Source organism: Brassica napus, chromosome A1 (assembly GCF_020379485.1).
Source record: "Brassica napus cultivar Da-Ae chromosome A1, Da-Ae, whole genome shotgun sequence".
Lineage (NCBI taxonomy): Eukaryota > Viridiplantae > Streptophyta > Magnoliopsida > Brassicales > Brassicaceae > Brassica > Brassica napus.
The window spans coordinates 21,729,402-21,754,061 of record NC_063434.1 but is presented as its reverse complement, the minus strand read 5'-3'; the positions used below and the strand labels follow the sequence as shown (position 1 = coordinate 21,754,061).

The 24,660-nt window shown below is 30.8% G+C and overlaps 2 protein-coding genes across 2 annotated transcripts; both read right to left on the bottom strand.

Moving 5' to 3' along the window:
- Positions 1–1,922: 1,922 nt before the first annotated feature.
- Positions 1,923–7,117, bottom strand: LOC106353080 (protein DETOXIFICATION 19-like). The gene is made up of 7 exons (XM_013792759.3): positions 6,529–7,117; positions 3,111–3,655; positions 2,937–3,023; positions 2,785–2,841; positions 2,452–2,690; positions 2,259–2,377; positions 1,923–2,181 (listed from the first exon to the last, which is right to left on the bottom strand). Exons 1-7 carry the CDS (start codon positions 6,829–6,831, stop codon positions 2,080–2,082), a joined length of 1,452 nt encoding a protein of 483 aa, XP_013648213.1. The 5' UTR covers positions 6,832–7,117; the 3' UTR covers positions 1,923–2,079.
- A 2,464-nt stretch (positions 7,118–9,581) lies between these two features.
- On the bottom strand, positions 9,582–12,258 carry LOC106353090 (protein DETOXIFICATION 19-like). Its single transcript, XM_013792770.3, has 7 exons — positions 11,849–12,258; positions 10,928–11,472; positions 10,758–10,844; positions 10,608–10,664; positions 10,270–10,508; positions 10,070–10,188; positions 9,582–9,979 (listed from the first exon to the last, which is right to left on the bottom strand). Exons 1-7 carry the CDS (start codon positions 12,125–12,127, stop codon positions 9,878–9,880), a joined length of 1,428 nt encoding a protein of 475 aa, XP_013648224.1. The 5' UTR covers positions 12,128–12,258; the 3' UTR covers positions 9,582–9,877.
- Between the last annotated feature and the right edge of the window lie 12,402 nt (positions 12,259–24,660).

Genomic DNA, 24,660 nt, shown 5'->3' with positions numbered 1-24,660 from the left:
CCAAAAAGCCCAATTTTTTTTGGGCCTATAAAACTAAACCCAAACCCGATAATATTTAGGGCTGGGCGGGTTCGGGCTTCAGCTCTAATTGACATGTTTACTTTGACCCCCACATTTAAAATGCAGGCTTATTTTTTTACAAATTTTATTTAATTAAAATTATAATTTTATCCATAATTTATGTATTTTAAGTTTTACATAATTTTACTAGAATTTTTGCACATTATTTATTTATTTTTATTTTTATTTTAAATTCTAAAAAAACATAATCACTGTTCTATATAATTTTTCTTAATTTATATATTTTGAAATTAGATGACAATAAATTATATAAATATCAATTTTTAGTTTATTAGATGCAAGTTTGGATTTCAGTGTTAAATTTGTGAAAAGGCAATTAAAGCACTAATTAGAGATGTTTATTATATATTCATGTTTTTAGATTTGTGAAGACTAATTTAAAAGAAAATTTACAAAAATATTTATAACGCAATATCATGATTTTAAAAAGTAATATTTCTTTTGATAAATAATCTTGTAAATTTAATATGTATTATGTTTATTTATAATTAATTTTTTTATAAAACAACATATTTTCATATAAAATTGTATTTGTGTTTTTAATATTCGATACTCAAATGAATTTTTAATATAAATAAAACACATAATAATCAAATATTAAAAATTGAATAATTTGTTTATTTGGTGTGTCTCATATTTATTTTAAAATTTAAATGGATCAATACATTGTTAATATGTGCTGCAATAATTAAATTTTGTTTTAATAAATTTTTAATATAAATGAGCTAATGTTTCTTTGCTGATAAATCGATACAAATATGTAATCATAAAAATATCAACAGTATGTTTCGCTATACTGATAAATCATAGAGATATTAATTAATTGTATATATTTTATTGAGCTATATTTGTTATTTAATTTAATTTTAAATAATTTTATGCATTTAATATATATAATAATATATTACATTATTGTGTATATAAGTCAAATTAATATTAATGTAAATTAATTATTTGAAATTATTGAATTGTTAGATATTTATAAAGTTTTATATTTTTTGAAAATGCATATTTATTTTTGTGATGATATAGTAAGATTTTATTAGAATTGCAGTTTTAGAAAAATTAGAAAAATCAATTTGAATTTGCTTAAAATTATTTTATTTTTAAAATGTTAAAATATTTATCCAAATTGTACTTCCGTTTTAGTAGTATAGATAGAACAATAAATATTTCTTATAAAATTGGTAAAAAATACGTCCTCTATTTCAAAATAGATGATGTTTTAGGGAGTTTCTTTTGTTTCAAAATATATAATGTTTTCATATATCAATGCACTTTTTCACTTTATTAAAAACTGTGTAATCAATGATATTTTGTAATCTATTTTATGATTAGTTAAATAATTTTTAATTTATATTTTAATAATATTTTTAAGATAAAAGATAAGTTTCTTAATAATTGTGTACAATCTTAAAACTTTATTATGTATTTTGAAATAGAGGGAGTAATAATATTTTTTTACCGTCATTCTTTTTTCATTCTTCTTATTTTGTTTCTATTCATTTTTTCCTCTTCATTCCTACCATTATTATAATGATCGCTAATTAGTAATTGGAGTCGAACCCTTAATGTTTTTTTTCGTTTTGCAATTTTATCCGCTTACTTACCGATCAAAGTGCATTCAACCCCCACAGTATAACCTTCTTTAGTTCTTTATGTGTATGTGTCTACTATTTGAGGACCAGTCCAAAGTATTTGAGGGTTTTCTAGAAGAAGTTGAGTTTGAAAGATAAGTTTCGAGTGATCAGCGATATTCAGACCACGGTCCCAATTTGAGGACCATTTTTCTTAATTCCAACCAGGACAGGTTTTGTATACACCTAATAAAACATTGATTCTGGTATATATGCTCCAATTTTTTTTAAAAAAATATACATTTTTATTAAATGTCTAGCCGAAAAAATTATCCGGAACAGAGAAAATTTTGAAAAAAGAAACTTCAAAAATAGTAAAAAACAATAATATTGTTAATCTTGTCCACAACGACATAAATCTTCAGACCGGAGTATCTAGCTTTTTCCACTTCCGGAAAATTGTCATAAGCAAGAGTGATGAACATTGGCAAAATATCCCACTTACCATACCAATCCACAAACCCTGTTTTCACCAAAACAATAAATCAAAAATAGAAATATAATTTTTTGCCTTATCACCGTCTCATCATAAGAGAGTACCTTGGCATACAACTTCAACTTAAAACCACAAAAGGCTGCAATAGGCATTCCAATTAGGTAGAAAGTTCCCAGATTTATAAGTGTGACTACACGTTGCCATCCGCATCCTCTGGCCACTCCTGTCGATGAACATATAAATAGAAAAAATGAGTTTTTCTTTGTTTGGTAATTCGAAACAACAAGGATCTTTTACCTGATAGAACACTTTGGACTGTATCAAGAGTTATAGTGGCAGCAAGAAAGAACCTCAATGATGTAAACTCTTTTTTGATCACATGACTACTGCTGAATAACCCAACCCAACCATCGTGACCTACAAGTAAAGCAACAACTAGGCCGAGGGCAAGAACTAAAGACAACTTAACGGTAACAGAAGTCGCCTTTTTTGCGCCTTTTACATTTCCTGCTCCAAGCTCGTTGGACACACGCGTACTGCAACAATCGTTAGTACATTTTCAAAATTATATTTTTCTAATCATAGAGAGGACATTTACAGAATTTTGAAACGATTGATGAGATGTCTGACCTTGCAGCTGCGCTAAGGCCGCATGTTAACATGTAGCTAACCGCTTCCGTGTTGACACTGAAATTTATTTAACATTACACAACAATGAGCCATCTTTGTGTTGATATGAAATAGAACACTAATTAACGTAATAGTGATATTATAAAGCTTACCATATAGCTACCAAAGATGTGGTGATTTCTGGATTCGGCATCAATCCTGCCAATAACACAAGAATCTCGAACGCCCAATATTCCAAACTGTTGCATCAACATAGTCCACTCTTAAACCTTCGACAAACATATGAAGTCATACATGTAGTTGATAATGGTTATGATCTGACGTACCATACCATAGCAACAGAAAGGAGGCTTAATTTCAAGTTTATTATTACATAACGGAATGACTCCAACGAAAATCCTGTCCATGTTTCCTTAAACTTGACTGAACATATCACATAAGTTCCCAGAGAAAGAAAAGCTATCCACGTTGAAATAGATGTAGCTATTGAAGCACCAATGAATCCAAGGCCAGCTATATAGACCAGAACGTATGCGATACCGATATTAATCACCAAGGGAACAATCGAGAAGATGACTAAAGGAGTAACGATTGATTGTGTTTGGCAAAATCTCAGAATGTTTTGTAAGAACCCGCAAGCAAGTAAACCGGGAGCTTGGTATTTCATATACAGGGCAGCTTGTTTTGATATGTTAGGATCTTGTCCGACAAGTCGGAGAACGGATTCTGTGTAGAACCAGAAGATGGAGATGAATATAGCGAAGACTAATGAAACAATGCAAGATGACTGTAGATGAAGCCCCAACATTCTGTAGTTTTTTGCACCAAAGCCTTGTCCACATAATGTCTCAAGTGCTCCACTTAACCCTATCTAAAAATTTAAAGGTCATTAATCTATATGTTTTTAATTATTAATTATAGTCAGTGCACGTGACCAATGACAATTTTTGAAGGCTTTAGGTATGATTTTAAAGTGAGATCACTTTATAGATTTTTAAAATAATGATTATAACTTACATTCAAATGACACGAAACATCTTTAAAAAATTAATTAAAAAAAATCGATCACATAAATGTTATTTTATGATTTGTTTCCAAATCATGGCAAGAAAATTTGAACTTTTCATTAAAACAAAAGATAATCATGGGCAGGGGCGGATCCAGAAATTGATTTAGACTGGGGCACATAATTATATTCATTATATCCAATATAATAATTTTTTCAAAATATACATAGTCATATATATAAAAGCTCAAAATAAACTAAAAGTATACAACAAACCAAAAACATAAAAAATATATATAATTAAGAAACTTATATTATACTATAGACATTGGTTTTCAATGTAGATTGACATTGTTTCTTAAAATATTGTTCCATAAACACTTAATAAAAATAACTATAATAGTATTTCAAATACGGTAAACAGTGAAAAGTAAGTGAATAATTTAGCTGAAATTAAATATATGGTAAACTATTAGAAATGATAGATAATCTTACTTAGAAGATAATCTAAAGAAGTAATTTTGATGGATTCAACAATGTTCAATTGTTAAATTAATAACTATAATTAATGTCAACACCATATTCCATGTACAAAGATTTGTGCTATTTAGTACAAATATTTTTTTTTACAACAAAAAAAAATTTAGTAGAAATAAGAAAGCTTCTTTTGTGTGTAGATTTTTTTTTACAAAAGAAAATAGACATAGGACTCGTAACATTCAACTTCAACTAGAAAATATTAGGGTAATTATATGGGCTGGAGCATATTCATTTTATTTGTAATTGGACTAAAACATTTTTGTTTTGTTTTGATTGAGTGGAGCAATCTTTTGTTTTAATTGGGTGGGGCATTTTTCTTATTTTTTTCATTAATTTAACTTAAACCAAGTTTAAAAAAAAAGTTTTATTTACTATTAAGAAAAGAAAAAAAAAAGAGTGTGGGGCATGTGCCACACCCACTCCTCTCCTCCGTCCGCCCCTGATCATGGGACGACAATGGTGATGATTGATTGAATTGTAATTAATAAAGTAACTGTAGAATTATTTTTCCAAAATTTAGTCAGTATGATTTTTTTATTTAGCACAAGGGTTAACTGGTGGGGCTGTATCAAATAATCTATCATGATTTATTTAATTTTTAAAGGTACAAAATGTATGTAATAACTTTATTTTCTAAAACACTATTTAGCAAGTTGTAGAACAAAATTATTGTTGTAGAAATATCTTTTTTTTTATTTAATCTTATACCTACATTAAATACACATACATTAAAATATTTTGCGAAATAATTTATACATCAAATTTTCTATAGTTATAACCCAACAAGTCATCCACACATATTTTCTACAGCTCAAAAATTAAAAAAAATAATATATTGCTTAAGAAAATAAAGTTTTGATAGTTTTTTCTTGCTATACCTATAAAATCAGTATAAGGCATGATTAAAAAGTTTAAAGATTGTAGATAAAAATTAAACTATATACAGATTTTACATCCCAACCAATAATTACTAAATTAGAATTAATAAAATTATCACTAAAGCATAATAAAGCTATTTAGAACGAATCTAAATTTGTAAATTGGAAACTAAGTTCGTGACATGGAAAGTTAAGAACACTATATTGGATATTTTTAAAAAATAAAATTAAAAATATTAGAATTTAGCTAAAACATAATAGAACAAAGCTTTGATAATTTTCTATTATATGGGAGCCTAAGACAAATGCTTTTAACATACCATAACCACCTCCTTGAGTGTTATCCATAACTTTTAAATCATCATTAATGAGCCAGATATTCTTGTAGATATGTTAAAAAAACATTCAGACAAAACTGGATTTACACGTTCGTTACGTTGTGGTCTTCTAGACACTTTAAATAACAAGAAAACTGATTAATCACTCCCCTTCTTATATTTTCGTCAAGACTTTTAAAAATCTTTGTTGATTCCAGAAACCAAATCATGATACAATATAAACTCTACAAATAAATTATCAATAAATTGATAATAATCATGATATGAAATTGAGCAAATCATTGAGAAGAAATACAATATAAGCTCTACAAATTAATAATCAATAAATTAACAGATACGATAGAAAAAATTCAGACTTAATTGAACTATTATAAAATATGACACAGTTTGAAAAATAAAAAATATTTTCTTTAAAAAAAAGATAATTATATAGTCTCAAAAAAATTCTAAATTAATAAACTTATTTAAAGTTTGCATAAACAACATCTTGTATTGTTTTTTCTTTAATTTTTTTCTCTGAATTATCTTTTCCATTTAATATTTTAATATTATTTTATCGAATTACATCAAAAAATATTTATATTATATTATATCTATTCACGATACAGAAAATTTTAATACCTAAAATTAATTATTTTAAATAGAAAATTTTAAAAAAATAGATTTAAACAATTATTTTTAAATTAATAACTCTGATTTATAAAAAATCTTAGAATCAAACACATTATTAAGTGGCTTTTAACTATCTTTCTTCTTTTTTTCCATCTTCTCCAAAATTTCTCTATTTTCATCCTGTTTCATCTTTCTTTTATTCTCAATCTTTTCATTTTAATTTTGTTTTGGTTGAGTGTAGCATGAAGACTCGAGATAACTTTATGATTTCTTTTTAGTCAAAGTTATCTTTCTCTACTTCTCAGAGTAATACTATTATTATTTTGTTTGATTCTGTATGAAATGCTTGAAGCATAGGGAGGAACGGTACCATGAAGGTAACACCGGTGACGGTGGCCCATGAATTGGCGAGTGTTGCACCAGCGAGCTCGAGTTGGCCAAGGTGAGAAGCAAACATCACAGATGTTAAAGGGATGCAATAGATGAAGAGATTTGTGAATATCACTGGCAGAGCGTAAATGATTTGAGCCTTGGATTCTTCTAAGTTGATCACTTTTTGAACCCAAGATGATCTTATCCTTTCTCCATCATCTCCTCCATCTTCATGATCATCCAACAGTTGGGGGCTCTTCGTGATGGGAGGATCCGTCACTGAATCTTCTTGATGAAGCATTTTTTTTCTAAATTCAGTGGCCGGGGAAACTTGAGAATGAGAAGAAGAGAGTCTAGAATAAAAGTTAAATAGGAGGTATAATATTTGTGAACGTGAAGGAGAGTTAAATATGGAAGGTAAGTAGCAGCAACATTTATGCTTTTGTTTGTTTGTGATGGTGTGTTATATTTGTGAGGTGAGGATGCTAGGATGGTGAAGACTGAAGACTAATGAGGCAATGCAAGATGAACCCTTGTCTTGTTCACATAATGTCTCAAGTGGACCCATTAAACCCAATCTTATAGAAAATAATATATATACTAGATTTTGATCCGCGCTTTCCAAGCGCGGAGTTGTTGGATTATATTATAATACAAAGTTTTATTATATCGAAAAACATAATTTTTAACAGCTATATAATCTACAAATTAGTTTATTTGAGATTTTATATGTACACTTTTACGTAAGTTTCTTTTCGACATGAGAATTATATCCGGATCAAAAAAACAAACCGAACCGACTCAAAATTATAGGTTTAGTTCAGGTCCGGAGAAGATAACCTATTGGGTTTTTTTTTACCCGCAGGTCTTTGTTTGAGTCCGGGTCCTACCCTAGACCCGATCATAAGTATGTGTTTATTAGGTATATTTGGATATTTCAAATATGTTTCCGGTATTATAGATATTGTTTTTAAGTTTTTGGTTTACGATTAGAGTTTTGATTTCAGGTAAATTTTTCAAATTAAAAAAAAAAGGTATTTGGATAAAATTTTGGGTATTTTTCAGTTCATCGTGTCAGATTTTGAATAAAATTTTAAATTTTTAGGTATTTGAATTTTTTTGGTATTTGTTTGGAGTTTCAAATACTTTTCGTGTTTCAGATATTTTTCAGATTTTTCATATATTTCAAATTCTTTTAGGATCTTAAATACTCGAACAGATGTAGACCCATTACGTACATATCAGGTCCAACAACCTTTTGATATAGATTTTTAACGTTATTGTACAAAAACATGGTTGATGAAATATTTTTCTGAGTAAAGGTATCATAAGAAATAATATTAAGATCTGTTAAAAATATTTAAAATATTGTATGTTTAGAATGATTAATGTATTATCAGAAAAATAATAAATAGTTACACATAACTCCAATAACTTTTTTATATTAGATTTTTTAAAACTCTTTCTTTTTTAATAGTTTTGATTCGTTTTAAGTGAAAAGTATATAAAAGTATAATATTTAAACAAATAATTTTCAAAATCTTGAATAATCAATATTGATATCGTGAAGTCAGGTTAGCTTTAATAGAACTAATGAATTTCTTTATTTTTGTGAAGGTAACATGAATATTCAGAAAAATTATTTTTAAATATGAAAATATTATCAAACTATAGACGGTTGAAAGTTTAGTATATGATATGAGATTTTAGTGGAAACGTTTATATATGATATGATTATTAGAATGTACACATATATGTCTTGTAATTTATCTTGCTTTAAATCATATATTATATGATAAAAGTGATAATATAAAATATTAGTTTCAATGATTTTACGATTAAAAATCAAAATGATAAATATAGTAATAGTAATGATTAAGATTTAGGAGTGAGATTTAAATAAATAAAAGAATTGACTAAATTATTGTTAGAGAAATATATGGTAATATATTGTTAGTATAAATTTAAGGTAAGACCAAAAAATAATGAGTTAAATGAAAGGGTCTAAACAACTTTTATAGGTAGATTTTTTTAGACTCCTTCCCTTTTAATAGTATTGATATATATATATATATATTATATTCAAATGTATACCAATCACCAATAATGTGATTTGCAACTTTGGGGTCTCCACAGTTGTTTGTGTCTATATATATTTTGTATGTATTCCTAAATATTATTTGCAAAATTATTTATATACGAGCCATCACCACATTTATTTTCACCAAAAAAAGATGACATGACTTGCAAAAAAGTGACATGTCTTCAACCTAATAGTGACATGTAAACTTTTTTTTATAAAAAATTATATTTTTTTGTAAAAGAATTTAAATATGATAATGACTATTAATTCCTATATAATTATTAAAAATGCAATTTTTATGTATTTACATTTATTTTTTGGGAAGACTTTTGAAATATATTAATGACTAAAAACTCATATATCACATTAATAAATATATATATCACATTAATATAAATGAACTAAATATAACTACATTATAAATTTTAAATTAATTTATTTATCATATTTGATAATTATATATTATATTAAAATTAATTATAAATGTTAATTAGCAAATAAATAATTAAAACAATACTAATCATTTATTTTTTGCTGATGATTAAATGTTTAAAACTTTTATAGAATTTATTTGTTGCTGTTGATTAAAATTATTTTAACTTAAACAAATGAAAATCTAAAATTTATTATAATTTATATATTTTAATATAGACAAAGTTAAGATTAGGGGATAAGAGACATATTTAAAACAAATAATCAATAAATATGATATAATAAAATTATTTTTATTAAATGTAATTATAACTCTACTAAAATTTAAATAAAATAACATTGAAATAGTTAAACCAAATAAAAAGAAACAAAATAAAAAATATATTTACGATTTATCTTTTTCCAAATTTATAAATTTTAAATATAAAAAATATTTATGTCAAATGTAAACTAAGTTTAAAAAAAAATATTATATTTAAGATTATTATTTCTTCGGATGAGGCAAGGAAACTCCTTAGTAATGGTAATAACAAAAGTGAACTCCTAAATCCTAATTAGTAAGGAAAAAGTGTTTTCATTAGCTGTTTTGTTTTTTTCTTTTCCTAGCTTAAGTGTGTTATTCGGATGCGTCCTTGGCAGGTTAAAAACAGTGGAGGAAATATTCTCCAGTATAATCATTACATGGTAGTTGAAAGACCTAGAGGAAAGCCTTTGCCCTGTGTAATATAATGCCATGGAAACAGGTAGACTTCAGGAATAGGATTACTGCTTAAATTTGTTCTCATGATCTTCAGACCGAAGCATTTAGCTTTGCCCACTTCCGACACAATCTTCAGACCGACGCATTTATCTTTGTCCACTTCCGGAAAATTGTCATAAGCAAGAGTGATGAAGATTGGGAAAGTATTCCACTTATCAAACCAATCCACAAACCCTATTTTCACCAAAACAGTGAATAAAGAAACAACACCACAAATAAAAAAACATAATTTTTTTCACTGTTACCAATTTCATAAGAGAGTACCTTGGCATATAACTTCAACTTGAAACCACAAAAGGCTGCAATAGGCATTCCAATTAAGTAGAATGTTCCCAAGTTTATAACCGTGACTACATGCTGCCATCCGCATCCTCTAGCCACTCCTGTCGAACGATAGATAGATGGATAGAAAACATGATCTTTTCTATGTTTGGCAATTCCAGACAAGAAGAATGATCTTATACCTGATAGAACACCTTGGATTGAATCAAGAGTTATAGAGGCAGCAAGAAAGAATCTCAATGATGCAAACTCTTCTTTGATGACAGGACTATTGCTGAATAACCCAACCCAACCATCATGACCTACAAGTAAAGCAAGCACTACACCAAAAGCAAGGACTAAAGACAGCTTAACGGTTACAGAAGTCGCCTTCTTTGCGCCTTGTACATTTCCTGCTCCAAGTTCATTGGACACACGCGTGCTACATGGGGTGTTAGTTAAGTTTTCATTATTACCTTTTCAAAATAATGTTATAACAAGTGGAAAACAGAGTTTTTAAATAATTGATGAGATGGCTGACCTTGCAGCTGCGCTAAGTCCATATGTTAACATGTAGCTAATGGACTCCGTGTTGACGCTGAATTTATTTTTTAACATTACGCAACAATGAGCTATTCTTGTTGATATGAAATACAACATTAGTTAACTAAAGAGTGATATAAAAGCTTACCATATAGCTACCAAAGAGGTGGTGATTTCTGGATTAGGCATCAAACCTGCCAAGAACACAAGTATCTCGAACGCCCAATATTCCAAACTATTGCAACAACATAGTCCACTCTTAAGCTTCAACAAGCATACGAAGCTAAGTAGTTAGTAATGGTTATTGATGTGACTTACCATACCATAGCAGCAGAAGGGAGGCTCAATGTCAAGTTTATGACTACATAACTGAATGGTTCTAATGAAAATCCGGTCCACGTTTCCTTAAAATTGTCTGAACAGATCACATAAGTTCCAAGAGAAAGGAAAGCGATCCACAATGATATAGATGTAGCTATTGGAGCACCAATGAATCCAAGGCCAGCTAAATAGACCAGAACATATGCGATACCAATATTAATCACCAGGGGAACAAACGAGAAGATGACTAGTGGAGTAACGATGGATTGTGTTTGGCAAAACCTCACAATGCTCTGTAAGAACCCGTAAGCGAGTAGACCGGGAGCTTGGTATTTCATATAGAGTGCAGCTTGTCTTGAGATATTGGGATCTTGTCCAATTAGTCCGAAAACCGGTTCTGTGAAGAACCAGAAGATGGAGATGAGGATGGTGAAGACTAATGATACTATGCAAGATGATTGTAGATGAATCCCCAACATTCTGTAGCTTTTTGCACCAAAGCCTTGACCACATAATGTCTCAAGTGCTCCACTTAACCCTGTCTGAAATAAATTTAAAAACATTAATCTATGTTATTAAGAAGTACAGTATTAAGTATATTTTCACATGCTTAGCCACAAGTAATATCAATTATGAGCCAAATATTAAGTATAAATCATTAATGAGCAATATATTCTTGAAGAAAATTCAGACAAGCCGTCCATAGGTTCGTTATAGAGGCCTTAAATAATATGAAATTGATTCATTACGTCCCTTATGATTCGGTCAAGATCTACACGCAACTATTAGAAAAAAAAGACTTGTTGACTCCTAAAACCATTGAGATGAAATAAGTGGGTTTAACTTGACCGTTTAAGTAATCTATGCACCTTGAAATAATGGTGGATACAAAGCTTGAGGGATAGGGAGGAATGGTACCATGAAGGCAAAACCGGTGACGGTGGCCCAAGAATTGGCGAGGGTTGCACCAGCGAGCTCGAGTTGGCCGAGGTGAGAAGCAAACATCACAGAGGTTAAAGGGATGCAATAGATGAAAAGATTTGTGAATATCATTGGAAGAGAGTACATAATCTGAGCCTTTGATTCTTCTACGTCTATCAGTTTTTGAACCCAAGATGAGCTTCTCCTTCCTCTATCATTTCCTCCACCTTCATGATCAGTTAACAACGGGGCGGCCGTGTTGATGCGATCAGCCATGGGATCTTCTTGATGAAGCACTTTTGCTTAATTTGGTTGCAGAGAGAACTTGAGAACGGGAGAAGAAGATATAGAAGAGTTAGAAGAGAATTTTGATTTGTGAAGATGAAGAAATTGAATTAAATAAGGGAGTTAAGTACACGTCAGCACAAAGAGAGGCAAGTAGTGAAGAGGCCCCTCTCTCCTCTACTTCTTCTATTTATTGGCCACCATGTTTCAGGATTTTTTTTTCTAACCATATGTGATCACATCACACAGATCTGCTTTAATTTTTTTTTTTTTTTTGGTCAAAGATCTGCTTTAATTAGGTTGGCTTTATCTATCTTTTCCCATAACCTATTTGAGACATTCCAATGATTTATAACTCATTTTGGCGTAGCGGCTACACCTCCGTCCGAGTTAATTTTCATGGGAAGTTAAGCTTATTCTGTGTAGTTCGTGGATGCTTGTTGAACAAATTTTGACACGGATTTTAAAAAATCTTACATTTCCCTTTATTTTTATGGCATCTCCAACAAACTCTCTCATTCTGAAAAGAGAACACCTTCAAAATAAAAGGACGAGGGTGTGTTACTCCAACAGTGAGTGACCCACAAATTATTTTTGAAAAGTTATTAAATTTACACTTTAGTCCTCAGTATTATTAATAATTAACTATAATCACTAAACTTTTAAAACCCATTAAAACATACTATTTGAAATATATTAAAATAAAATATTTTTGAAAATATAATAATATAGTCAAATATATAAATAGTACAAAAGTATTAGTAAAATAATTTTAAGAAAATATAATGATAAATACTGAAATATGATATATAAAAAGTTATGCATGCGATTGTCAAACATACATATTTGTAGAGACTAAAGTGAAAAGTAAATAATGTTATAAAGAGTAAATAGTGTACTTTCAAATTTGAGTGTGTGCTATTCACCCCTTAAAATTTGAAGAGATGAAAGGGTTGTTGGAGTACAAAAAAATAAGGAGATAAAGGGCTGTTGGAGATATTCTTATTTTTATACTCAAGAATATTAGTATTTTGAGGACGGAAATACCCATCTTTATGTTCCAACAATTCATGTTGAAGTCAGATACCGGTAAACCCAGTAACGTATATAATCCAAAAATGGCTTGTGTTTTTCATGTAGTATTCTATCATTTTTTTCTGCCAACTGATATATTTCCATAAAATTTGAATTTAATAAAAACCTACTAATTAAAAGTATGATTAACCCAAAATCATGCCATTAACCAGTGAACCGACACGAGTTGACCCGGTAAAACCAGAAAATTTTATACCTTTTTTTTGAAAAATGATAAAACTTCTTATATACTTTATAATAGTACATAAAACTAAATAAACTATTTGATTTGTCATAAAAGTAAATGCATTGTATTTTTATTATGCATTTTAATTTATAATTTTTGTAATAATCAATACTGTTACAATTTTGATGTAGATAATTTTTTTTTTGTTTAGAAGCATAAAATGTGTTTAAACCTATTAATAAAATTAAATTTATGATTGCTGAAATAGACCTTCTCAATGGGTCATAGATGTAATGAATTAAATTAATGAGTAGGTATAGTTCTAAGTTGTTCTAAGTTCAAAAATCAGAAAGAAAATTTTATTGATGAAAATTAATTAAAATTAAATTTCCTTTGTAAATTTACGGTTAGTTTTGGAAAAATAGAAATTTTCATTAAAAGGAAAAAAAATATATGAATGTTTATGTTTTAATAGTATAGATAACTATTAACCATGGTTCATGATATATACAGGGGCGAAGCTACATTGGCGTTTATGGGTGCACTTGCACCTCTAATTATTTATAAAGTTAAACTTTTACAATAGACAGATGAATTATAATTGGTTCATTTGGCTGTGGTGCACCCACAACTCTCAAGACAAGTCTGGTTTCGCCCCTGGATATATATATATATATATAATGTTGAATGTGGGTAACACTATAATTGGTCGACATTACTAAAGTTTATGTAAGATTGATAATAAGTATTATTCATGGTCCATGGTATATATCACCCAGGTAGTAATGTAAAATTGAGAACTTATAATCAATCAATAATAATAGTTTTATAAACATTGAACATAAGTATTACTAATGTTTCATGGTGTATATATAACAAATACCTATGAAATGTTTTACGGAGTAACTTTATAACTAAACTAGATTTTGACCTGCGGTTTAAAAACGCATGATTTTTTTTGTTAATAAAATTATTATTTTGTTTGTTCATTCATAATAGAAGTGAAAAACCTATTTTTAACATGTTTATGCTTTATAAATATTTTATATGGAATGAACAGAAAAAAGTAATTTTACTCAATCCTAGCTTATGATGATCAAAATTTGGAAAATATATATTAGATATTTTTTCTACTTTCCAATCTTGTTTCAAATGAAATTGAGATTGTTGTCCAAGTTAATAGCTAAATAATTAGTTTAAAGCTCGCAGAATATTCATACTGTTTATATACCGTGAAACTTCTATAAATTAATAATGTTGGGATTACACCAAAATTATAATTTTTTTATTAATTTAGAGAGATATTAATTTATCGATATACTAATTGAACCAAAAACTTAATTTGAGACTATAAAATTGTATTATTTTATAGAGATTTTTAGTGTATATTAATTTATAGAGTATTAATTTAAAGAGGTGATATTGTATTGTGTTTTCCCTATATTATACGAGTGAAATCATTTATTTCGCTTATATTAGAGATTTTGGTAAGTATTATCATGTTAACAAACCGTGTATTAAAAGATATTGTTTTTTGCCAAAGTTTGAAACGCTTGAATTAACAAAACTCGCCCAATTTTGAAACTCGTGAATTAATCAAAACCCACTTTTGAAAATATTTATAAAAATATTTCATAATGAAAATAATAATATTAGAGAATAAAACAAAATTCATATTCAGTCTTGAACAATAGATTTAAAAAATGAAGTTATAATATGTTGAGAAACATAACACGTTTATAGTATTGTTTATAGGCTTCGAATGTTTATAACTGTCCCGCCCCGCACCGCAGTTAATAGTAACAAAAATCTCTACATATACTATATATCTATATGTTTTTATAACTGTTAAAACCGCACTGCAGTCGAACCGCTTATGCCGCACCGCTCAAACCGCAGTCACCATTCGGAGCCTATATATCTATCGTTCATAGTGGTATAAGCTTTTTTTTATTGTTGATATTATTTTTCAAAAGAATTATAATATAGGGTCTAGGATTTCGTAACTAATATGGTTAGTATTTTAAAAAATATTGTACATAGGATCAGCGATTTCAAAATTTAAGAGTGGAGAAAATATAAGACATAGGTAAATGATTTATAAACTGAAAAGCAATTAATGATGCAATACAATTAGTTGGTCAGTTTAATTTATTATCTTAAGCATAAAAAAGGCAATGGCATGGGATGTAAGAAAATCAAAGACAGCTCCTATTCAGGATCATGTTCAAGTGAGTATTTCACTATTTCCTAGTGTCACAATCAGTATATTTTAAAATATCCCCGTGTCTAGAACAACTTTTGTATATGGAGTATAATAAATGTGATATACAAAAGTATAATAAATGTGATTTGCTTAGTTTTAACTTCTATTTGATCGTAGGAGAAAATATATGGTACGAAGCATTGATTGATACTGGGTCTGACTGGTTCAAACTCAGCGGTTATGGTTGCGGTTGCGGGAGTTTGTGGATGCGGACGGTTGCGGTTTCTATCGGTTTTAAGAGATTTGTACGACTGGTACTACGGTTAAAAATTGGTGCGTTTGTGGATGACTTATGACTGGCTAACTACCAAATGCAGTAACAGTCAAATAATAAATTAACAATATTTATATTTAATATAACTATAAAAATATCAAAAATCATAAAATTATAATAAATATAAAATTTATATTTAGACAGTTATAATTTTAATTTTTTGAAAATTTATTGAATTGTTATTATTATAAAATATTATAATATTAATTAAAATATAATAGATATATTTTAATATTTTCATAATTTCAATTTTAAAATTTTTATTAAATATTTTTACTTTTGTATATATATTGTTTTAAAAAAAAAGAAAACAAATTTACCCTCCCGCAACCGCAAACGCTAGCTAGAGCCAGCTTTTGAATTTATGAGATTCGGAACGGTTTGAAGCGGCTTAGAGCGATTTGAGTGATTGTTGCAAACTGCCGACAACCGCTATCAACTGCAAAAGCTGCGTTTGCGGGTGGTAGCTGGAAAACCAGTCGCCCCCACTGTATTGTTAGATTAATTTATTATATGGTCAAATAGTTAAAGTTAATTAATAAATAGTTAATAAGTAGGTGCAACTAGGAATTTCAAACAAGTTGATCAGTTCCGTCTCGTCTCGTACCGCAGTGGGCTCGTCTTCGAGTGGGTCATGTCAGACCCACGCGGGCGGCTATCCTTAAAATGGCTGACTAAACCCGTACCGCAAAACATGTAGGCTTTTGCGGATCGGCCCGCGGGATATAGAATTACAAACGGACATATGACTTCTGGCAATTCAAAACATGATTAATGATGCTTTATCAGTTTCATGACGCATCAGTAAGTGAGTCTAGTCGAGGATTGAACTGGATAAAGTGATAAACTTGTTAGTTGAAGATTTTAGTTGGATCAGAACACTAGTTTAGTTACATTTGTTACACTCCAAACATATTAAAAATAAACAATGCTTTAGTTGATAAATCCAAATATTACAACTCATAAAGTTCATAACAAATGCTTTAGTTTTTTGAATCCAAAATTAAATAAAACCAAATACCAAATCAAAGATGCTAATCCCACTTCTTGTTCTTCAACTTTATCACCAACAAGCGACACAAAGATGAAGATTTCTCTTCTTCACTATCAACTTCATCTTCTGTAAATAAGAATAATAGAAGTTAGTTAAATATATATTGAAACCTAAAACTCCAAAATGTATGATAATGTGAACAAATAGATATAGGGAAAACTATGAAGAACCCACAATGGGAACTAGATCTTTCTTCGGTGGAAATTGAGTTTTCAAACTTCTTATGATGGCTCGAAGAAGCTCCACCGGTGCAGATCAAAGGCGCTTGGGAGACCGGAAGCATCATTGGCCCGTGAAACCACCATCATCGGAGCTCCAGAACGTCGAATCGGCTTCTCTCTCTCTCTCTCTCTCTCTCTCTCTCTCTCTCTCTCTCTCTCTCTCTCTCTCTCTATCTCAATATTTTAGGTAAAAGCAGAAATGGGGACTTAGGATTGCGGGTCCTCAAAATCCCGCAGGTTAACATGTAGCCCATCCCGCTTTCGGCCCGTTCCGCTTTGAACCCGTCCTGCGAGGCCTGAATTTTGCGGGCTTACCAAATGGTGGCCCAATCCCGCCCTGCAGCCAGTCTTTACGGGTCAGGCCCGCGGTCCAGGTCCTTGATTGCCATCCCTAGGTGCAACTACCTTTTAAGTAGTTTTTTGAGGATAATTTTCTTTTAATAGTATATACTAAATTTTGATCCGCGCTTTAAAACTGCATGATTAATTTTTATTCCAAATTTTATTTACTGAAAATTAGAAATTTTATACATAAGTATTTTTATAAAAAAATTGTTTTTAAAGTATAGATAACTAAATTAATTTTTTAAGGGCATACAGTCTCGCACGCAGTGCAAGAAAGCAATCGTCGTTTGTTGTTCATATAGATGAGGAGCTACCAGTTTTGTTTTGCAGAGTCTATATGAATCTGTTTAAATTGCTGACAAAAAAAAATTAACATGAATATTATTTTATGAAAATAAGATAATTCATTAACATATCCCTATAAATATTTTCTTTCCCGCGTTATACATAATTTAGTTTCAGTTTTATGCAATTTAGTTTCAGTTTTATAATAATAGAAAATTTACTGAATTATAATGATTGACATAAATTTATTTTATCAGCCACGTTTTGGCCTTTTTGCAATTACCGCGCGCAAACATACTAATTTAATGACTTAATGATGAGGAACGCATTTTTTCTATGCTACTAATACTTGTACTTGCTCTGCTATTCTGCCCAAGCCTGACTGAGGAAGAGTTACGGGGCTTCGAAAAATATGGGGATCCTTTCCCAGAACCCATACGCGTATTTTTATAAAAAATTTTATTTATTGAAAATTAGAAATTTTATACATAAGTATTTTTATAAAAAATTGTTTTTAAAGTATAGATAACTAAATTAATTTTTTAAGGGCATACAGTCTCGCACGCAGTGCAAGAAAGCAATCATCGTTTGTTGTTCATATAGATGAGGAGCTTCCAGTTTTGTTTTGCAGAGTCTATATGAATCTGTTTAAATTGCTGACAAAAAAAAATTAACATGAATATTATTTTATGAAAATAAGATAATTCATTAACATATCCCTATAAATATTTTCTTTCCCGCGTTATACATAATTTAGTTTCAGTTTTATGCAATTTAGTTTCAGTTTTATAATAATAGAAAATTTACTGAATTATAATGATTGACATAAATTTATTTTATCAGCCACGTTTTGGCCTTTTTTGCTGCATCAGATGGAATCGTTTTGGAGAATTTAGCTGCTAGATTCCTGAAGGATGTCCAAGTTCCTGAGGTGAGAGTTGTCACATATGTTGCTTAGGGCATGATGACATATCTTGAAACCTGCACCTTCTGTTTGATTTTGAGACAGTTGATTATATGGATTTTTCAGGCCCGTGCTTTCTACGGGTTTCAAATTGCCATGGAGAACATTCATTCAGGTACGGTTTTGTATGCAGAGAAGTATGGACTTGGACAATCTCAAATGTTTTCAGTTTTGATTTCACTGCAAAGCCTCAATATATCATTACGGAAAAGGATGAAAACAAGCCTAACTAAAATAAATAATGTTTTCATAGAGATGCCAACACTGTTACTAAGGATGTCAAAATGAGCTAACTCGCTCAACTCAGCTCAGCTCATGGTGAACTCGGATCTTTCTTAAGTTAGCTCAGCTCAGCTCATTTATTATATGAGCTTCAATATATAAATTCGAACTCAGATCATCTATATCATGAGTTAAATGAGCTAATTCGCGGTCAGACGTAAAAAAAAAAATTGTAAAAATAATTAAAAATAAAAAATATTCTATTTTTTATAATATAATTTTAAATTTAAAAATCCAAAGCATTAATATTTAAATACTGAATAAAACCAAGACCTAATAATATATTAAATCAAAGCTAAATCAATGATTGAAAAATATATTTTACATAAAAATCCTGTGATGATTCATATTCAAACTCTTTATCTATTCAAATCGTAAAGATATATATTCCGCATGAAAGTCTTAGGAATATTTAGTTTTACATTTTAGTATATATTTATTACTTTTTCGTTTTATATTTTAATTTTGTAAGATAAATATAATTAGTATAGAAATTATTATTTTTTACGTAAAAAAAATAGAAGTCATCCATATATATATATATATATATACATATAAAGTATAAAACGACCAAGCTCGTGAGTTAGCTCATGTTCATTAAAGATTGTTCATATAACTTGTGGTCTAATTTAAACTCGATTATTAAACTCATTTATTAAATGAGCCTAAAAAATAGAGATCATGCGTTCATGAGCTAACTCATGAGCTATAGCTTATTTTGACACCCCTAACTGTTACGTTCTGTTTCAAGTCATATGGTAAAGAACGAAGGCCTAAGTTAGGTCATGGTGAAATGAACATAAACATCTGAGGACCGAACCATAAGACTTGTAACGAGTACCCAAGAGGAGCTTGGTTGTTGTCAACAAAGCTTTTTTTTGTTGAAAATTTTAAGAGATGTACAGCCAACTTCTGGAGACATTTATAAAGGATTTGCAGGAGAAGGATAGATTGATCAATGCTATCGAGACCACCCCCTGCATTTCCAACAAGGCAAAATGGTGTCTAAAATGGATTCAAAGGTTTCAGACACGGCGCTGAGTTAATGTGCTCAGATTTTAAGAGTTGAAGAAACATCAGTCTGACAGTAATACCATTGTCTTTTGCTGTGAGGCTGTTTGCTTTTGCATGTCTCCAAAGAATCTTCTTCTAGGGAAGGTATCTTTTTCCTGTTGCTGCGTGCGCATATGTAGCTCTTAAAAGCAGACTGCATGTATAAGCATTGCATGTCTTTGACGGCTTCTATGCCATCTTCTGGCTTAAGAAGAGAGGTCTTATGCCAGGTTTGACATTCTGATACGAGCTTATATCAAGAGATGAGGGTCGCCACTATTACTTTGCTTGTCTCTTGCACAGGTAAGAAAGAGACTCTATGGTAACAGAGAGCCACTTTGGACTTTATTATCCATTAACTCCTTATTATACTTCTTTGCAGTTTGCTGTAGAAGCAGCTTCCTGTAGAGAAAGTTTATCTGATTGTTCATGAGGCAGTAGAAATTGAGACAGAGTTTGTCTGCAAGGCCCTTCCATGTGATTGAATTGGAATGAACTCAAACCTTATGAGCCAGCACATACAATTTGTTCCAGACCGTCTTCTGGTAAAAGGAAATATGAACTTCAAGCTCATAGATTTGTCTTGTTTTTTTTTTCCTGTAGGTTACCTTGGGATGTGAAAGGAGATACAAAGCAGAAAATCAATTTGACTGGATGGAGTTCATATATCTCCAGTAAGTAATTGATTTATCTCAATGTAAGACACATAGACCTGATCAAGAGCAGTGTTCTCTTCATTGGTGAAGTGAGACTTTGGTACTTTTAAGGCTGGTCATGGACAAAGCCGAATGAAACATTGGCTTTAGAGCCCCCAATTTTTTGAAGAAAATTACACCAAAATTTATACAAACAAATATTTTAGCTGAAATCTTTAATAAGTCGTTTATATCCTCTTAAATTTCAGGACTGGCCCTGGAAGGAAGACAAACTTCTTTGACAAGAGAATGGGAGAATATCAAACAAGCCTCCAAGATGGAGAAGAAGAAGAAACATACTTTAAATCACATATGTGTCGACTTAGGTTAGAAATGCATCGGATGTTATGTTCTCTTAGCATTGCTTGTGCCTTCTTTAATGTGTAATTTACATTTTCTTAGTTAATATTTTGTGAAGATGAGAACTTTGTTGCTCAAGTAAATTAAGTCAAGTATCTTTAAGGCATAACTATGATCACAACGAGGAGCTTCTTGCTTCTGCCTTGTGGATTCAGAAATTAAGGAAGCTCTAGGTCGGAGGCTATCATCAGTATAAAGAGAGGTCATATATGACACAAGGATGAAAGAAAGTCAGCCTTTGAAGGCGTAAATTCTTTTATTGTTTTCTAAAATAAAACATAAGAGTAATATACAAAGGTTGTTTATGAGTGATCATGAGTATCTTTGTAATTATATTTTGCCTTTCTGGTGTGATCCCATCTCCTCTTCTCTATTCACTTCACCCATCTCTCTTTCCTCTTACTACAAGAAAACACAACATTAACGACAGCGAAATTTGTAGTACATTCGTCGTAAAATAGGCTTTACGAGGAATTAGCGAGGAAACAAGTTTCGTCGTTATTCGTTCGTCGCAGTTTTCTCGCCAATTCGTCGTAAATTAGCAAGAAACACATTTCATCGTAAAAACGAAGAAAAGTATTTGTCGTAAAAACCACGTAACCTTTCCATTAAGGAGGACGCTACATTTCCTCATAAACACCTCGAAACAAATTCTTCGTAAATTACACATAAACTCTTCCACGTAAAATACTCGTTAAACATACCTCGTAGCGTTGACGTAAAATTTTTCCTCGTAACTTCCTCGTAAACTTTCCACGTAATGTAGTCGTAATTTAGCTAAGAATTTACTTCGATTTTTTATTTTCCATAATTAAAAAATATAATAAAAATTATTTAATTTATTAATAAAAATATAATTTAAAAATAAACGTAAATACGAAAAATATTTATACATAAATAAGTTTTGAATTTATAATACAACCAACGAAAAAAAAGCACTAAGGATCGTTCATCGCCCGGTAAAAGTCATCATTCCTCCTCTCTACATCCGCTTCGTCATGTGTGCCGAATGACTCGTCTGGAATGGAATTTTGTCGTCGTATTTTCCTCAACAAAGACTCCCATTCCGGATTTGTGGCCGCTACATAATCGGTACAATCTTATACGGTCTAACGTCTAAACAGTCGACTAGAGGCAACTATAGCACTTTTTAAAACATTTATATTGATAAAAAATCTATCCTAATAAAATTATAAAATTTAATTCTATATTTTAAGAATCAAATAATTTGGGACTCTATAATCTCCTATACTAAAAAAAAAAAAAAAATTCGTTCAGCTGTTTGATTTCTTGAATATATTTTGTCTGGGGACGTTCACACGCACTAGTGTACATCTGTTATCTCTTTTTCTCACATTGACAAGGGACGCACGCACGCGTAGTTTCTCTCTTTTTTTTTTTGCCAAATCAAAATCTGGAATTCTCCTCTTTCTTTAACCGCCTTCCCTCTCTCTCTCTCCTCTTCACAGAGATTGCACGAAAACAATGGCGATTCCCGGACGGAGAACCGTCTGAGAAGGAGTAATCGAGCTGACGAAAATGGCTCAGGAACAGTGCGTCTATGCTCGTCTCTGGGCTTCCCGTTTATCCGCGAACTTGAAACCCTTCGTTCATATTTTTGGTTTCTTGCAGAGTTGTTCCAAACTGGTCTACACAATCAGCGGCTTATAAAATTTACTCAAGAGAAATGTTCTCAGGATTAAAGATCATATTACCGGGCCTCACTACTGTAGAAACCGGAAAACCGGACTGACATAAACGATAAAATAAGAAACGATGTTAAGGAAATATACGAATGTGAAGACGAATACAAGAACGATAAGAAATCGTATTCGCAAAGAGACATGGAGTCGAGATATGATCTCTTTCCTTAACTCAAAATATTCGCTCCGTTAGTGAGACGGAACTGTACGAATATAGAGTCCCATGATAAAACAATGGCAGACGAATCACGCCTCACTCGTGATCGCCCTATCGAACTATAAACTCTACGAAACACTCTCACAAAATAGACTTACGCAGAGGGATTTTTGCTGTTGGATTTTGATACGGAAAAAGTTAAAAAATGAAGGAAGAGGAGAGACGAAATTTAAAGAGACGGAAATGACCCACTTCCCGCAACAGCTGCTGCACGTGGGCGAGAATCTCGCGGAGATCGAGGGAAGTTGAGTTCCGAAACTTCTTCCTCAAGACTCTCTTATCTCGTTTTAAATTTTCGAGAAGATAACATGCATGACGTTTTTAATTTTTAGACAAACTACTTGTCGTTTTAAATAAAATTGTATGCTGTTTTTTCCGAAATAAATGGCAAAACGTTGAGCTTAACTTGGTCCAAAAAAATAGTTTTTATCGGGCCCAAGCCCAAGCCCACGCCCGAGCCGGCCGGGCAGCAGCGGCGGCGCGCGCGCGGGGAGCTGTCCTCTCTCCTAGAGTCGTTTGAACACTGATGATACATGCACATATATATACATCACGACTCCTCTCCTTTTACACGATGTGGAACTCTGTCCCTTCTCATTCATTTAACTTCTTAAGGCCACTGAATGGCCCAATTCTATTCACATATTCCTCAGATATATATAAAGCCATGGGCTTATAAATATTTGATCCAACAACTACCACAAGCGAGAGTCTTGTTGATCCATACTTACTTACTTCTGTTTCATTAATATGTTGAAGATGTTTACTAATTACTACCCGTGTTAGTAATCATAGTCAAGTCCTATTCATATGCTTTTAATGTAGCAATCTTCAACAAACAACTACTTTTATTAGCATACTAGTTGTTTACCTTAGCATGGTTTGGTTTCTTGTTACTTTATCTTTCTTTCTTCCTTTTTTTTTTTTGGCTTCCTCTTGATCTGGTGTTTGAAGATGCTATGGATGGATATCAAGTAAACCCCACAAGTGCTATTGAAATCATTACCGGTAATTTGCAGACTCCCATCTTACTTCAAGAGGATATATATCACAAATGTGTATGGTGAAATAACTATCTCCTCAGGTCTAGCTAAAACACTTAAAGGAATTAATGGGAGCAATTGGCATGACACCTTCTTGGGTATTTGGATAGCAGCTCTACGACTTGTTCAAAGGGTTAGACTAATCTCTTACTGTTTGGTTTCATCACTACTTGGTCACCAAATTTTACATACACTGTTAGGTTTTCTGATGCTTCCCAAGACTCACTTGGTCCTGAGTTAACTAGGCTAAACTGAAAGCTGCTTATTTGGTTATTAATATGCCATCCATGATTGAGTTCAGGTTTTCAAATCTTCTGATTTACTTGTCTTTCTTTATTGCTAGGAAAGGGATCCTATTGAAGGACCTATTCCTCGACTGGACACAAGGCTGTGTATGTCATTATGTATTGTACCTCTTGTAGTCGCGACCCTTATCGAAGAGGGAGAGTCTGAATTTGTCATGAAAAAGCTACGAGATCATCTTATTACAAGTTTGCAAGC

Bases quoted from the DNA above. Each gene is read 5' to 3' on its own strand.
- LOC106353080 (XM_013792759.3), bottom strand. From the start codon at position 6,831: ATGCTTCATCAAGAAGATTCAGTGACGGATCCTCCCATCACGAAGAGC. The intron at 3,656-6,528 runs GTACCGTTCCTC...TTAAATTTTTAG, and splicing joins TCACCGGTGTTACCTTCATG to ATAGGGTTAAGTGGAGCACT. The intron at 2,182-2,258 runs GTACTCTCTTAT...TGGTGAAAACAG, and splicing joins AGTTGAAGTTGTATGCCAAG to GGTTTGTGGATTGGTATGGT.
- LOC106353090 (XM_013792770.3), bottom strand. From the start codon at position 12,127: ATGGCTGATCGCATCAACACGGCCGCCCCGTTGTTAACTGATCATGAA. The intron at 10,665-10,757 runs GTAAGCTTTTAT...AAATAAATTCAG, and splicing joins ACCTCTTTGGTAGCTATATG to CGTCAACACGGAGTCCATTA. The intron at 9,980-10,069 runs GTACTCTCTTAT...TGGTGAAAATAG, and splicing joins AGTTGAAGTTATATGCCAAG to GGTTTGTGGATTGGTTTGAT.